The sequence below is a fragment of the Triturus cristatus genome, chromosome 8 (genome assembly GCF_964204655.1).
Source record: "Triturus cristatus chromosome 8, aTriCri1.1, whole genome shotgun sequence".
NCBI classification, from domain to species: Eukaryota; Metazoa; Chordata; class Amphibia; order Caudata; family Salamandridae; genus Triturus; species Triturus cristatus.
This window is the reverse complement of record NC_140591.1, coordinates 372764012-372780163: the sequence shown is the minus strand read 5'-3', so window position 1 is coordinate 372780163 and position 16152 is coordinate 372764012. Positions and strand designations below refer to the sequence as shown.

Sequence of the window (16152 nt, the reverse complement as noted above, 5' to 3'; positions counted from 1 at the left end):
GCAGGCCAACCCCAGACAGCAACAAGCAAAGAGGCAGTACTCCTCCCACAGTTTATCCAGCTCTTCTCCTTGGCAAAAGTTCCTCTTGATTCCCAGAAGTGATCTTTGAAGTATTATCTATCCCTGAGACTTCCCCCACCAGCTTTCCCGGTTCTACTTCCTAATAGGGTCCTTAGTTCAGAAGTAATCTAAAGTTCTGGTCCCCAATATTTATACAGCAATTCTCTTTGTTCTCTGGTGGCAGAGAAGCCCTGTGCTCAGTAAAAGCAAGTTCGGTCCTCTCTTGTGCAGATTCCCGGCAGGAGGTGGAGACAGCATTGTGTAAGGCATACCATGCCTATTCTGGTGCAAGGAAACCTCCTCCCCCTGCTCTAAATGCAGCCTGGTCTATTCATCCCAGCCCAAACTCATTCAGGAGAGGCAGGACACAAATCAAACCCCGCCCCCCGTGACCATCTTAGAAAATGCACATCCCCAGCCCCGGTCATTCAGAAGTCAGACAGTCAATCCACAAACCAGCAGAGGCCTACAGGATGGCTAAGCAAGAAAATGCCTACTTTCTAAAAGTGGTTCAGCCATACTAAACTCCATCTTCCTACCTTGTCCCAATGGGAAGTTATACTTATAAGATGTTATAAATAAACTCCTATTCTATCCTATGCAACAGATATCCTTTCAATAGTGAAAAACTAAATTGGCAGTATTTCATTATCAGGACATGCCACACACAATCAGGGCATGTCATACCTTTCACCAACACTGGACCAAAGGGAAGGTTAGGGCCTGGCAAGTGGGTGCACTTACCAGGTCGACATGGCAGTACCAAACTGCGCACAGACGCTGCAGTGGCACGTCTGAGTTACATTTACAGGCTGCTCATGTGGGTGGCACAATACGTGCTGCTGGCCCACTAGCAGCATTTGATTTACAGGCCCTGGGCACACACAGTGCACTGTACTAGAACCTCACCAGTAAATCAAATATGCCAATCATGGAATCACCAATCCATAATAACAATTTACAGGGACAGCATATGCACTTTAGCACTGATCAGCAGTGGTAAAGTGCCCAGAGTAATAAAACCAACAAAAACAGGTCAGAAACAGATGGCCAAAAAGGAAAACGTTTGGGGATAAATCTGCTGGACAAGCCAGGTCTAACAGGGGCCAACAGAAGCCTGCTGTGTAAAATGTCGCGAATATGGAGCGGGACAAACAACAACATCAGAAAGGTTGGGAAGGAGCACATGACAGAATATCAAAGGGGCCAGCATCATATGTCTAAGAACACCACTCTTTTAAAATTCCCTGCTGTAAAACACCAGCCACTTTGTGCACTTGAGTTGAATAAAAGATCCATCTCTGGATGCATACACATCTTAAAAATATTTACGACCACACATGAAGGAAGACAGTACTTGTGAATTTGTTTAAAGCATGTAGGCATAATCCCAATGAATATGCTCTCTGTTACCACTTGACCTGAATGAAAGTTGATGTCTCTCAGAATAGCCCAATGTATTAGTGCTGGTCTGCATTACATTATTATGTACTCCTGGTACTTGCCAATATAGTGCATGGCAGTGTTTATGGTCCATAAACAGCAGCACCTGTGTGTATGCACCAAGAGAGAAGTGTGTATGCACCAAGAGAGAAGCCTTATCAGCATTAAACCCATCATTCTGATTTCCAACAAAGTGATGTTGAGTTGCCTCTTATTAGACTAGAGGTCACTCTGTTCAGATCCTCCAAATTTTCCTACGACCCATGAGTGAGTTATTGGCTACTGCCTGTACCTTACAGCCTAAGATTTAAAATTCCTGTACTCTCGCCAGGTATCTATTCTGCACACTAAATCCTGGAAAACACCCATTGTCACTCTCAAAAATGTGTCAGAGAGAAAGTGTCATCCCACATTTCATTGTACGAGGTCTACCTTTGCAGCACCTCTTCTGCAAGTCCATCTCTGTGATCTTCTTCTCTTTGGGTTTAGGGTGGAGGGATATCTGGGGCTGGCCCCATCTTTTAAAACATTGTGTAGGACCAGATACAATTCTCTTCCATCTGAAGAAGGGATATTCCCCAGTATCCTCTTTTAGAGAAACAGATACAAACTGGTATATTTGTTTTTGTGTTTTAATCAATGTTTCCTGAAAGTACCGTACTTAACGGTTTTGTATTTTTCTCATCTATTTTGCTGTTTTTTCCATGCTTTGTATGAACATCAGAGGATTGTATATTTGTTCCGTTCTCATATGCCTCCGATCTGATTAGCTTTAAATAAAAAAGATAACTAAAATAAACTATGTCAATGCCAGGTTTTATATAAGAACGCTTTTAACGGCTACCACCTCAACAAGCTGTTAAACACTCTGCTGAAATCAGAATACAAAGTGGATGCTTGCAGTCACTGTAAATTCTCTCACTGAGATCAAAAACCCATCCGCGGAGGAGAGCAATCCTTCTAGAGCACATCTTTAAAGACAAAAAGATTACAGTCAGGACCAAAGGAAAGCTTCAAAGTGCTAGACAATTTAAATCAAATTTTATACTTTCTTGCTGAAGAACGGATCCCAGCGTACAATGCAAATCACAAAGGAAGAAATTTATCAGCACTCCTTTTCACTACAACCAACTTTCCTTTGAGTTCTCGTAGAAACTGCCTCCACACACAGATTTTCTAGAATAGCATCTCATATGAAAGCAACTCTGTCTTTCACAGGATAGTCACAAGGACATGTTTATTCCATATAGCTGTGATTTGATTAGTGAAGGCACATACAGTGTCAAACCACAACACTGACTTTAATTTTCACTGTTACAGAAAGGTTTGCTTCTGCCTACCCAGGGTTCTTTAGGAGGGTGTCAGATTACTAAAACCTCTGTTTTGGAGTTAATAGGGTCTAGTTGATGTGGGTCCCAGATATTTTTGGTTCTTAGTTTCAGATTACCACCCAGTCACATGCGTGGCTGGGTTTGAAGCCTGAAATCTCAATATTTTAAAAGCAGAGTAACCAAACATCTTTCTTTAATTTAGACCTGGGACTGTGATAGCAAAACAGCCTCTTCATTCCTGGCAAAGCAAATAGGCATGCTCAAATCAGGCAAATCTATAAAGGCATTTTCATATTGAAAAACCCAAAAAGTCTTCAAGCACAAGATATGAAGCATTGTGCTTACATTCCCTACACACCTAAAGGAACAACGTAATAAAATGCAAAAGGAACATATACATCTACAAAGTATAACTAGAAACTGGAGAAATGTTTCTAAAACCGGTTCCAATTATAGCATATCCTTTAATCAACATTGCACTTCTGCCTACATTTCTTTGGAAGGTAGCATAGAGCAGCACAATACAGCTATACAAGTGGAGCAGACAGCGACCAAATAATTGGCAGTATTTATGAGATATGACGCATCCACGGAGCTCGGGCCTGTGGCTATAAAAGTGTTTATGCAGTTGCCATGAATATTCAGACTTTGCTCACATGCCTGCAAGCCCACTATAGCCTTTTTACACGGAGGTGCAGACAAATGCTGTCTGAAAATGGAGCCGTGGGACCATTTGTTTTACTAACTTGTAAATAATGTCTTTTTTCTATTATTTAAATACATAATAAATTGTATGTTTACACCCAAATTAGGAGACTGCTGATTATTTTACAGTTCGACTTTTGCAATACACTAGAAGGTCTTCTCAAACAGCCCAAAGGAAGGTAAAACCTTAAAAACTAAATGATAGGAATAAAAATTGTGAAGTCAACAAAATGGGGGGGGCACTGTTCCAGAGTGAGTGATGCCAGACGTCAAGCACTCACTGAAGGGGAAAGAAAAGAGAGAGAGGAAGGGAAAGGATAAGGTGCTAGGTCTGGTACTCAGTGGAATGACAAATCTGGTCTCCTGTTGCCCTCACACACCCCGAAGTATGTCATGCTTCATCATTGGGCAGTTGCTCCATGTCGGGCCGGCGGTGCAATGCCCTATGGGTCCCCCGAAGGGTCACTTTAGTGGAGATCTTGTAAGAGAACTGCAGTTTGGTGCATGTGGGTGCATGGATAGCGTCCCAAGTGAAGGGTGATATAGTGCATGCAATGAGTTAAAACTGTCTAAGGGTTACCAAGATAAATGTTAATGGAGAGGTACCCTTGGCAGAGTAAAAAACCTGCAGGTTAAGGGTTACCAACAAAAGCGTAATGTGCCTGGGTAACTATAAGGTCAACATGTTTCACGTCTCATTGGTCAGAAAGATCCCTGGCGTTTCATCAGGACCAGAAAGGACCGAGTAGGTGATGTTGTGCACAAAAGTTTTCCTCCCATTTTCAACTGTGCCTCACTCTTGCATTACAGGCAGGCGTCAGGACGGGGCAGGTTTAATGGAGCCGACACCCGAGCATAGACCCCAGTAAGGTGCGGGCACCCTACGCCTCTAGCCTATGGAGCACTACTAGCTCCACTTTGAGTCACGACCAAAAGGGCATACCGGACTATTTAGCCTCAGCCGTTACCTATAGTACTTAAGGGAATGGCCTCCTCTGATCGTTTTGAGGGCTAATGTTACCCCTCTAATTTTTCACTTTTGTGCAGATACTGATTTAACCATTTGTTTGAAAATAATCTGATCTAAACACATCTGTAAGCAGGCTTTATGTTTTTAGTAAAGTAGTGGTTCTTCATACACTACTGTCATGAAGGAAGGAAACAGAAAAAGCTAAACAAGGGCTGGGACAACAGCAAGGACTTACTGCTTGGATTATGATGAAAATATCAAGGACTCAACCGAGTTTTAAGTCAAAAGAAGATTCTTTGTTTCTTTCCAGAGGATATGTGCACTAAAATTTTTACCAATCCAGATTGTTTGGGATTTTGAATAGAATTAGTTGCCACTTTTGTCTCGAATTCTAGTAGTAACCAACATGGAGCCACCCTACTTAGATCGGTGTGGAAATATTATCACACACAAAACACAGCTAGTCAGTTACATAGATACAACTCTCCTCAGTAGAATATCACTCACATTTACTAAATTCCATTATCAATTCAAGCTTTCTACTGTGTCCTTTAGAGCTCTGCATGGAAATGGGCATTGATTTCTACAAGCTTCTTTGAATCCCAATATTAATTCGGAGAAGACTATGCTTGCCTTGCTAAGTTAAGAAACTCCCACTAGGTAATCAGGACTTCAAGAGTTTGGTCTAGTTGGCAGATCTCTTCTGTCAAAGCTCTGAGGAAGCCTGCACTTCCAGAGTATAAAGTTTTGTTCCTTAAAATGTTGCTCTGGGTTTTGACAGCACAGCTGTCAAACAGACTCATTGCTTATAATTAAGGCTCTCTGTTTTCTGTTTTTACAGATAGATACAGACAGAAAATAATTTAATTTACTGTCTGTATATATTCTTTAATGAGGATAAAAACGGAGATTGGATTATTTTTGTCTGTTTTTAAATGCTGTCAGTCATGACTGCTTGGCCAATAGCTGTGCGGATTGACAGGCAAAGGGTTACAAAAATGAGACATTTAAGTAAAGAGGCTTAAACAACAGATATGCACAACCTTGATACTAAAATGTTCATGTTTTCATATACGTGCATTGATTTATCATCTGTGGGTGTTTATATCATTGAAACCTATCAGGCGTTCAAGCATAAAAGCATATTTATTGGTTACATAAATGTGCAAATATACTAGTTTCAACTTCATTTTTTCACAAAGCCCAAAATAAATATGGATAAGTACAGATAAAATTAGCAAAAAATAAATATGGATAAATACAGACGGAAATGTCAACAACATAAATACCATAAAACCGGGAGCCCAACCTATAATAAACAAAGTTGGAATTATGTCAGTTCCTTTCAACCAAGTACTTTCTTCTAACAGCTTCTATCAGCCATTGACTTTTGACTTTATGTCTTCACTAACTTCAGCGGAGTGCTCATTTTTCACCTAATGGCAATGGCTATTTGAGTGCATCGTTCAACCGCGACATACGTTTTTTAATGAACCTGAATGAGGGACTACTTTACAAACATAGCCTACTCTGTCTTCTGCTGAGGACTCCTTCCCATATGGTAAACTTTAATGTGACAATGCCGAATGAGTTAGCACATTAAATCCAGACCGATTGGTTCTGCCAATTGGAACAGACTTCTACATTCTGAAAACCTTATTCACAGCATAGCGATCTGACGAATCCTCCAACCGCGAATTCCACTTATGACTGCAGAAAATCTGCTAATATATTTTAGGAATGATATCAGGTATTCCAGGTGCAGGTCAGAGGTGGGATATGGTATAACTTTGGGGGGATGCACAAACATTGCCAACAGCTTGTCAAATTTAATTTAGGCAGCTACCTTTGGGGGTACAATATGCTGGGGTGCAAACTGGATGTGAATGTGCACTAAAATGTTGCATATTGTCCAAGTAGAAAGGAAAACATTTTCCTCACATTTTTTTCCCCAAGTGGTGGAAAAAAAGCAGGCTACACTAAGTTTAACCGGGTAAGGGATTACCCATAACCACAAATGCAACACTTTTTGTACATTTCCATGCATAAGGAAAGAGTGTAAACATTTTTATTAGTCAATTTGGCCCTCAAAACTTTCCCGCACTATGCTTAGGACAAAGCACAACTTTAATAAAAACATAAATCCACAGCAAAATGATGACTTTATGTCTTCTTTAGAGTGTATTGTCTATCTTAGACACAGGCAGAGATTAGAAATATTGAAAATAAAGTCACAATTTCTGTGCCACACGTTTTATCAAGGACATGTTTTTTAGGGCTGCAGGTCAACAAGGCCCCTATATTCAGGAGCAGGGCAAAATGTTGTGGACATTCAACGATTCAGATACAAAAATATATTCAATGTGATGTATACAATTATCAGAAGGGAGAAGGCAGCTAGAGAGAGAAAAGTGTAAATCAAACAGGATTCCATGTGACAGACTAAGAAAATGCCAAATTTGGAATCTTTTTTAATGTTCAGGTAAGGAAGGAGGGTCCCAATTTTGAGAAGCAGCAGCGAGGGATGCAACCTAATGGGACACCATGATGAATAATATTGATATTTGTTTGGAGAGTGTGTAAAGAGATGTTAAGTTGGAAATAAATGGTTAAATATGTTACGGAATTAAAACAAGCAGTGAGACTGAACAAAAGTATTGGAGGAAAAGTTTTGTTTTTTTTATTTGTGAAGATTTGTTTGAGTTTTAGAGATATTCAGTAAACCATCCAGACAAAGCTGTGACAGTACAAACAGAGAAAACTTTAGGAATGCAGATTGCGATGGGATAGGTGTACAATTGTTTTCGGCTAGAACTGACACCATATTATCGCTGCTAAACTGGCCTTTCATACGAAAGGAAGTTGCATGAAACTGAGTTAAGTGACCTTTGGCATACAAAAATAATAAAAACTTAAGATACCCACCATGTGAGGTCATGAGAGATACAAGTAATAGTAGTGGCGAAAGCAGGTTAGCAGGATGCATAGAAAAAATAGAAGAGTAAGGGGAAAGACGAAAGAGGAGGAAGGTGAGAAAAAGTAGAGAAAAAAAAAAGAAGGGAGCCATGTGAACGAGTGAGGAGAATCGCATGCCCATTCCTACATCTGAAAGGTTTGCCTAGATATCAAACCTTGAAGGGACAATAAAATCTACTGCATATTGTGTATGAAGCATCTAATGCATTGTGAGATAATGGGGTTGCCGGTACACTTCGATTGGCCAGTGTGCTTGTTCTGAGGTAGGTGACCCATGCCCACCAGGTGTGATAGGAGACACTGTGGGTGGATTTACATTCTAGAAGGATGACCTTAAGGGCAATGGTGATAAGGGCGAGTTCCGAGCCTGGGAGCTCAACTGGAGTTGCGGATGCATATGCACCAAGTAGAACAGCCGGGAAAATCAATGTCATGGGAGTGTTAAAAATCTTGCGTGGTTGGGAAGTGAAAAACATATGTTCTGGGTTGTCACATGCTGACTTGCATTACCAGCAATTGTCTGAATCCATTGGTTTTAGTATGAAGAGTCTAACAGGGGTCAAATAGAGGAAAGGTGATGTGAATTGTTTGTATGAGAGTTGGGATAAATTTGTTTTGAAGTAAATGGTGCACTTTTTAAACCAGTCATCAGCGTGGGTGATTTACCTTTATCAGCGAAATAGGTCGATAACCTGCTCTCCAAGTCAGGTGCAGCTGACCAGTGGTGCTACATAATAATTTATAAATCTTAGATGCTACATGACCTCCAGACTGCATGCGTGTGAGGAAGGAGAAAAGGGTTGTTTTTGAAGAGGTCCTAATTTGGAAATCTTCACTTTGAGTTTTTAAAAATCAAACAAATCTAAGTTGGAAAGGGCATGTTTCTCTTGAGGATCGACAATGGTTTTAGGCTTGGAGTCTGCAAATAAATCTGCCACTAGCGACATACCTTTGTTAGCCCAGTTCGGACCATTCGTGGACGAGTTTGCAGTCTGAAGCTTCTTATTATTCCATAGCGAGATGCAGTAAGATTTATGTTGGATGAAAAATCTTTGTCCACCATTCGTAGAGCTTAAATTGTGTTTTCAAAGATCTTATCTGAGAGTAAAAAGGAGTGATGGGACATAGCAATTCTTTACCTTTAGTTGCAAATTTGACTGATATATCGTTCAATGCCATGCGGGCATCTTGATGGAATCAACTTCAAACTATTGAGCGCCCTGTAGAGCCAGGAATGCAGTCTGGTAGTTGAACCAGTTCGGAAGGTTCCAGCTACCTTCTTTGAAGTTCACCCTTAGGTTTTTGAAAAAGTATTCTGGGCTTCTTCCTGCACCAGAGGAAATCGGAGGTAATCTTGTCAATGGTTGAGAAAAATGTGTGAGTGAGGCGAATTGGGAACATACTTGCCAGGAAATGTTCTAGAGGGGCTACCATCATCGTTAGGGTTTCTAGTGTGCCCAACAACGAGATATGCTTAGGAGACCATGCTGTCAATAGGTCCTTAATTTTTTTCGATCATTTTTAGTCATTCAGTGAAATGGATTCCGATAGATTGTTACAAAAGAAAATGCCTAAATATTCGATGTACTTGGATTCCCACTGGAAGTTTGAGGTTTCAACACAGGAAGGGTGGCAGTGCATGTTTAGAGTAAGACTTCAGTTTCATCCTAGTTCAAGAAATAGCAGAGACAGAGATGGCCTTCATTGAGAGACTTTGTCAAAATTTAGGCCTCTCTCTTTAGGTGTGGTTATAGAAGGAGTGTCCAGCTTAGTGTAGAATTTCCGGAAACATGGAGAATATCATACATTTTTTATATTACTCTTACTTGGAGGTCTTTAATGTTCGATATTAAGAGGAATTTGTTTTAAATTTCAAATAGGCTGCAACAGATTTATCAGCTTTATTTAGGTAGAATCGTTTTTTGACTTTGCGGGCATGTACCCATGCTGTGCGCGTTTATTAATGATCAGGTTTTACTTGCATATAAGCCATTTCAGTACAGCCATAGATAATAGGTATTTAGAATGCCTGTAAAAAATTAATTTTTGTTTTCATATCAGCCACTGGCTTGTTTAAAGATTATAGGATTTCTTTGTTTTTCTTAGCCATGCGGCTTATCACCTGGCCTCTAAAGGAACAACTAGTCTGTCCAATACTATAACGGGTGAAGAAACAGAAGAACTGTTCTCTTGTATGAAAAATGCCAATGCCTTATGTAGACCTCACACATCTGATTATTTCTCAAGAATCTCTGTGCTCATATGCCATGTACGACATTTAGTTTGAGTGAGAAGAATCTGAAGGGAGATAGAAATAGCAGCACGATTAGAAATCGTGATGGGCTCAATGGTCGAGGAAAAGGGATCCTGTAGGAGAGCAGAGTCTACCAATATGTAGTCAATTCTAGAAAAACTGTTATGGGGGGAGAAAAAAGTGAAGTCATTACCTGTAGGGATATTGAGCCTGCACAAATCAGCAAGTCCGTGGGTTGGACATAGAGATCGCATTGCATTATGAGCATTGAGGAGTCTGTATTCATATGCAGAGTTTCTATCTAAGGTAATAACCATCTGGAAATTAAAGTCACCACCAAGAACAATTCGGGCATTAGTGGGAGATAGCTGTTTTGTGTAAGGTGCAGAAGAGAGCTTACCATTGTGATGGAGCATGGTAGAGATGGCTGGTATCACATGGCTCGGCGTAAAGATAAGAAAAAGAAAACAGAGGGAAAAGAGGAGGTGGGGAAAACATAAAATATCCAAAATTATAAGTTCTCCCTTACAGTAGGGGGAGGAGCTCTGAAACAAAGTAAAAAAAAAAAGTAGGGGGAGTAGCCACGATGAGACGAAGTAGAATGAATGGAGCTGTAGGGATCTCGCACAAGGAGTGTGAGAGCCCTCTAGACCTGTAAGAAGGAACTATATAAAACCAGCCAGTATACATAAGTTGAGTAAGATAACTGGCCTGCAGAATGGAACTGTGACAACTGACAAAATAATATAATGGACATAAACAACCAGAGGAAGAGTTCAGTTAAGCTAAAATGAGGATGCCTTGAAAGCCTACACTGAACACAATAATGCTTGTTACTAAAAATCTATTACATGAAATTCAAATAATGGAGATTAAGCTTGAGTGTTGGAAATCATTTATCGAAGGATAAAAATAAAAAAATGACTGTGGTGGTTGCGTGACTGATTGAGAACAGTTACAGAACATACGCTACAAAACAAATTGCCATTATCCAAAGATGAACAGTAACAGGTAAGTTATTTCTGGTCTTTACCAGAATAAACCTTAAGGAGACAACAATTTTAGTTGGTTGTCAGTCCTACAAAGTTTGCAGAGGAGACTACATTCCAAAAGAGAACCAACATTAACATAGTCAATGGGTTTGTCATTTGTTTCTATATTGCATGGACACAGAAAATATGCATCTTTAGAGATGCATAGGCAAAGACAATACAACTACAGAAAAATATGCATAGATAACTCATGTATTCACCTACTGCACACAAACCAACAGGCATCTAGAGATGTACACATCTCTCACACACACAAAACATACTGTCATGCATACAATTCCAAAACCCAAAAACACAGAGATGAACACGATACTGACAGACAGAGCAAGAGGTAGACTAAGCTGGTCAGATGGATGCAAACTTCAAGTTAGATTTCTTACAGAAAGATTTTATAGATTGTGAACATGAGGTAGATAAAAGTACTATTGGCCAGTCAATCCATGGCCTATTTGCTTAGGGATATCATTTCTACTGACTAATGTAATGCTTCAGTTTTCATGAACATGAATTTAATAATAATAAAAAGATTTGTAGAGTGCCTGGTTATTTTATTAGGAGTGTCAATGTGCTAGGATTTCAGAACCACAATAGCCCAGCGCCAAGAAACGGAGGCCTAATTTAAGACTGTCAAGAGAGCCAGGTCTTAAACCGCTTTCTAAAAACCAATTCTGAGCGTCTCGGATCAACAGGGAGGGTGTTCCACAGTTTGGCGGCCAAAAAACTGAATCAACGGCCTCCCATACCCGCTCTTTCCACCCTTGGAATCATAGTGAGCGCTGCTTCTGCAGATCTAAGACATCTGCTAGGTCGATTGAGCTTGATCAAGGGATTAAGATATCGAGGGCCTTACAGATTCAAGATTTAATGACAAAAGCACAAAGCTTTGAAGCATAGTCTTTTTCCGACTGGGAGCCATGGAATTTAAATAGGGCTGGGCCCTTTCAAAAGAGTGACAAGGAATGTTCAGCAGCACACATGCTGCAGCATTCAGTACCCTTAGAAGCATCCTTAAACTGTCTTGGGTAGCCTCAAGATATAGCCCATTACAATAGTCCGTTCTTATTCCATTGGAACGATCACTGGTAAGCAACAATGTGGTGCTCTCTAAATTTCCATTTCATCCTGGGAGAATCACGTAGTGCTTATGATGATAATTCAAATACTGGCGTATACTTGACTGTTTAGCAGAGGTGATAAAGCTCAACTGTGCTAGTCATTGTCTGATCAGGATTCAAAGTGATTGTTTAATTAACCAGATTTTGTGTTTGGAGATTGGATGAGCAGAGTAACGGATATGTGCAGGGACAGGTGGAATGATAGAAGGGTGGATGGATGAATGAATTGGTGACTGGGAAAACTGATGGTGTTTGGATGAAAGTATAAATGTGTGGCCGGAAGATTGCTGTGGAAGGAAAGATGGATGTGGGGATAGATGGAAGGATGGATGAATATATAAAAGGGCATATGGAATGGTGAAAGGTTTAATTGATGAATAAAGGGACAGATGAAAGTATGAGAAGGTGGCTGGATAGAGAAGTGAATAAATGGGCAGGATGATGGAGGCTAATCGCGACTCTTCTAGGAGGATTGGCATAGTTTGCTTCGCCTAATTGCTCACTGGCAATACAGGCCTGGTTCAAAGTAGGAGGTAGCATTATTTTATTGCCATTACTTTATTTTGATAAATGAAAGACAAGGGAAAAAGCATGGTCACATCGTTCATGGATCCTTTTGGCAACCAGCCTGCATGCTTTAAGTTTAGCACTTTTAATTTTCAATGCAAAATAAACGTTTGACGTTCATGTTGTTGACAATTTTACTTATTTCTGTATTCCCACCTCAAAAAAGGAATTGATAGCATTTTCTTAACACCTGACAGTTCCACAGAGTCTCCATTATTAAATCGATCCACTTCTAAATTTTGGACAAGACATGTTAACTTGCATGAATGACTTTTGTCAGAACCAGCTAAAGTTTTGTATTTTTCTTTTGCAAGTCATCGACTTGATATAACTTTTCCCAAACATGAAGGGAAGCGGGTAAAACCAAATAGTACATCTCGTGAACTTACCATCGGTCAATATGAAGAGCTGTGAAGGTCAGCAGTGCAGCCTTTCTCGTCAAGAGCTTGAACCCACATTGTGTGTCTCGAACTCCTCTGACACAAAGAAACCATACAAGAAAATGAAATCCATACATAAGAAATGTTCGAAAAACGGAGCGCTGCAAGACAAATAAATAGAAAATATTGAGGAGCAGGGGAGGGCTACAGTCCATCAATTAATACAGGGCCTTTTGAGTGAAGACGTCATGCGTTCAATATGGAATTAAACACTTTCAGATGCTGAGAAAACAACGTTAATTGCTACAGCAGAAACTGGAATAGCTTTCTGATTGGTGGGGGGTTGGTGGTGGCGGGAGGCATGGATACATTACTCAAAATTGTACCATCTAGTGACCCTACCCACCTGAACCTCTGGCTGTAGTGGAGCATGCTTCAGGCTGAAAGCTTGAGTGGCTGGCACCTGTGCCCAAGGTGGCAGCAGATACGGGCAGTGTGGGGCTCATTGTACAGACAACACTGCAGCACACCTGTAGGAGTCCTGAAAAGGCACACCCCTCCAGAAAAAAGGCTCACCATGAACTGTGGCCGGACTTCTTGTAGGACAGAGGCCTTGATCCTGGAGATCCACTTTGGAGATGGAGCTGGCGAGAGGAAAGAGGGTGAGGAGAATCGCAGTTTGAGAGTGCAGGGGTGTGGAATTTATTAAAATATCTACTTGTCCATGGGGCAGGTTGCTTCATAAATCTACTTGTCCTGTAACAAAATCTACTTGTCCCTTTGGTGCCATGTTGTGCGGCGACAAATTATGGCAGCAATCTCATTATATAAGAGCTCTTATATAGCCTCTCTGATTATGCCAGGGCTCATACCATAGTAGTGTTTGAATACTAGCAATCCCTTTATGTTGCTATGTTTCCGCAGATCTACATACTGGGACTGAAGGTAGTGGTAAACAATAGTTCAAGGGTTGGAATGTCCTTCTGAGTCTGTGCAAACCTACTAACTTGCATGTTTTAAGGGTTTTCAACAACTCTTCTCTAATCTTTTCCAATACTGAGAAATGTTGGAAATTTACTCCTGACAATGGCAGAAGTAATCTTTCTTCCAGAGTTGTGAACAAAATGGTTGGAGGGAAAATAAACTTGCAAACACTCAGGTTTTCACATGAGCAAATCTACACATGCATATTGGCGCATGCTAAAACGCAGTTCACAAATATTTTCTAGGAGTACTATCTCTTGCCCTACTGCTGTAAATTCCTGTGAATTCACGAAAGCCATAGTGCTGCCCTTAATGCAAGGACATCAGTGGCAGCTGGCGTTAAGGGGCGAAAGGGGCTTTGCCCCACTAGCTTCGGGACTAAGATCCGACGGGGAGGAGAAAAGAGAATGTGTACACAATGTAGCAGCTCCCTTCCTAGAACAAAAAATGGAATTTGGATTCAACACGATGCAGTGAGCACTTCATTTGATTCAAATGAAGTGCTCACTGCTTCGTGTGAATACAAATGACGTTTTTTTTTTTTAGGAAGGGATGAGGTCACGTCAAAGACCTCCTGCGCATGTGCTGCCCAGGGCGAGGACTATTGCTCGCCCTCTATGCACAATCTAGAAGTGATGTCTGCATGTAGGGAGTGGCCAGAAAAAACAGAAAATGGTTGGTTTTCAACAGGGCGCATATACTGTCGCCCAGGCGATATTAGCGCGCTATGTAAGTGAATGGTAAGGGGCAGGGCTAGTGGGTGAGTGAGACAGTAGTGGGTGGCAACAATTGTAGCACCCATTGCCTTCGTGGTACATTTAGGCCTCCTGGTTGGATAATGGAAGATGAGGGCGTGGGCTGTGGAAGAGTTGGCTGCGCAGCTCTGATTCCGGCATAATCGGCATGCAGGCATCAGGTGTGCTGTATTCCTGTTGGCTGTGTTTGATCAGGACGGACTTGCTGTGAACCCGACTGGCGATCCGGTACGTATAACTTTGAGATAAAATCATGTTATGAAGATCGTTATATATATGACGGATGGGGCCTTATTTGCATGCATACGAATATAGAAGCAAAACCCTGTAAATGTGGTGTGGTGTACAGTTTGTGTCTCCTAAACATAAACTGCGTGATGGCTGTAACGCAAGGTAAGCTTTTATGCTCCAAGCCTCCCCCTTTAAAAAATCACATTGCTACCTCTGTTGAGTTAGACATGGTCTGAAAGAATTCTGAACTTGCTTTTAACTAGGGCTTCCTATTACATATTATAAAGTTGCCGAGGGCACAGCAGCTGCGAGATTTCTGCGGATAAGTCACACAATTCTGAGCATTGGTGCACATGCACGACCTCTTGGCGCTGTCTAATATATCTCTGGCTACTTCATTTTCAGTGCTGAATTCAAATTCGGGACGAGAACAATCTGTGCATAGTGTGTATATTGCTCAGATTTTCAGCAGGAAAAGATAGGTTAACGGCCACAGGTACGGGGTAATGAGAGGTCTGGACCGGTGCAAGGTACAGCAGAGAGGTACTGAGCAGCAACAGGTACGAAGAGAAAGCGGCAGGGACAGTGAGACATAAGGAAAAAGAGACGCGCAAGGCTGGATGAGACAGGCGTATAAGCAAGGGCACTAGCTCTGTTCTTGCTACTTTGCATCCCTTCACTTCCCTGCATGAGATCCAGGTCTCCTATTTTCCTGCATGCCCGCCCCTCCCACTCACAAACATCACCAGCCCCTGAAGGACATATACCAAGGGTGCACTTTTGAGACTTTCTTTAATAATTGGGCCCCTAATTTGGTCTGGGGTTAACATGACCTTTTGAGTTTGTTAAAATTCTCTCTCTCTGTATCGGCTGGGTTCACGTTGAGTGACAGCATTCTGCTCTTTCACAGGGAGCATATCGGCACACAAATTAGTTTTGTTCAGTGCCAGTAACTAATGTGGCAGTGTGTGCTTTTTTGAGATCAAGAACAATTTTTGCTTTAGCCAATGTTTGTTAAAATGGTGAGGGTCCACCTGCTTTCACATCAATAAGGTTTTACAAAAACCATGCCAAAACAAGTCACACATTGCCAAAACTAAAAAGCTGACCACCATTTCAGACCTATTGGTTTTGCCAATGCTTGTTTATTTTTTATGTTTCCCAAAATCTTATTGAAACTGGTTACACTGATTTTCTAATATGAATATTTTGTGGAAATACTAGCATGCATCAACACATTTTACTAAATAATGCTGCAAAGAAATGGTACTTGAAATTTTACAGTAGTTTAGCAACACAAAATGTTTCCTGCTTTCATTTTTTAGTAAC

At 40.9% G+C, this 16152-nt stretch overlaps 1 protein-coding gene across 1 annotated transcript in view; it reads right to left on the bottom strand.

The window, feature by feature from the left end:
• Window positions 1-16152, bottom strand: part of ALG5 (ALG5 dolichyl-phosphate beta-glucosyltransferase) — a 225935-nt gene that overhangs the window by 43853 nt on the left and 165930 nt on the right. Inside the window, exon 8 of the mRNA XM_085621724.1 lies at window positions 12863-13014. Coding sequence (XP_085477850.1) covers window positions 12863-13014 — 152 coding nt within the window. The remainder of the gene's footprint in view (window positions 1-12862; window positions 13015-16152) is intronic.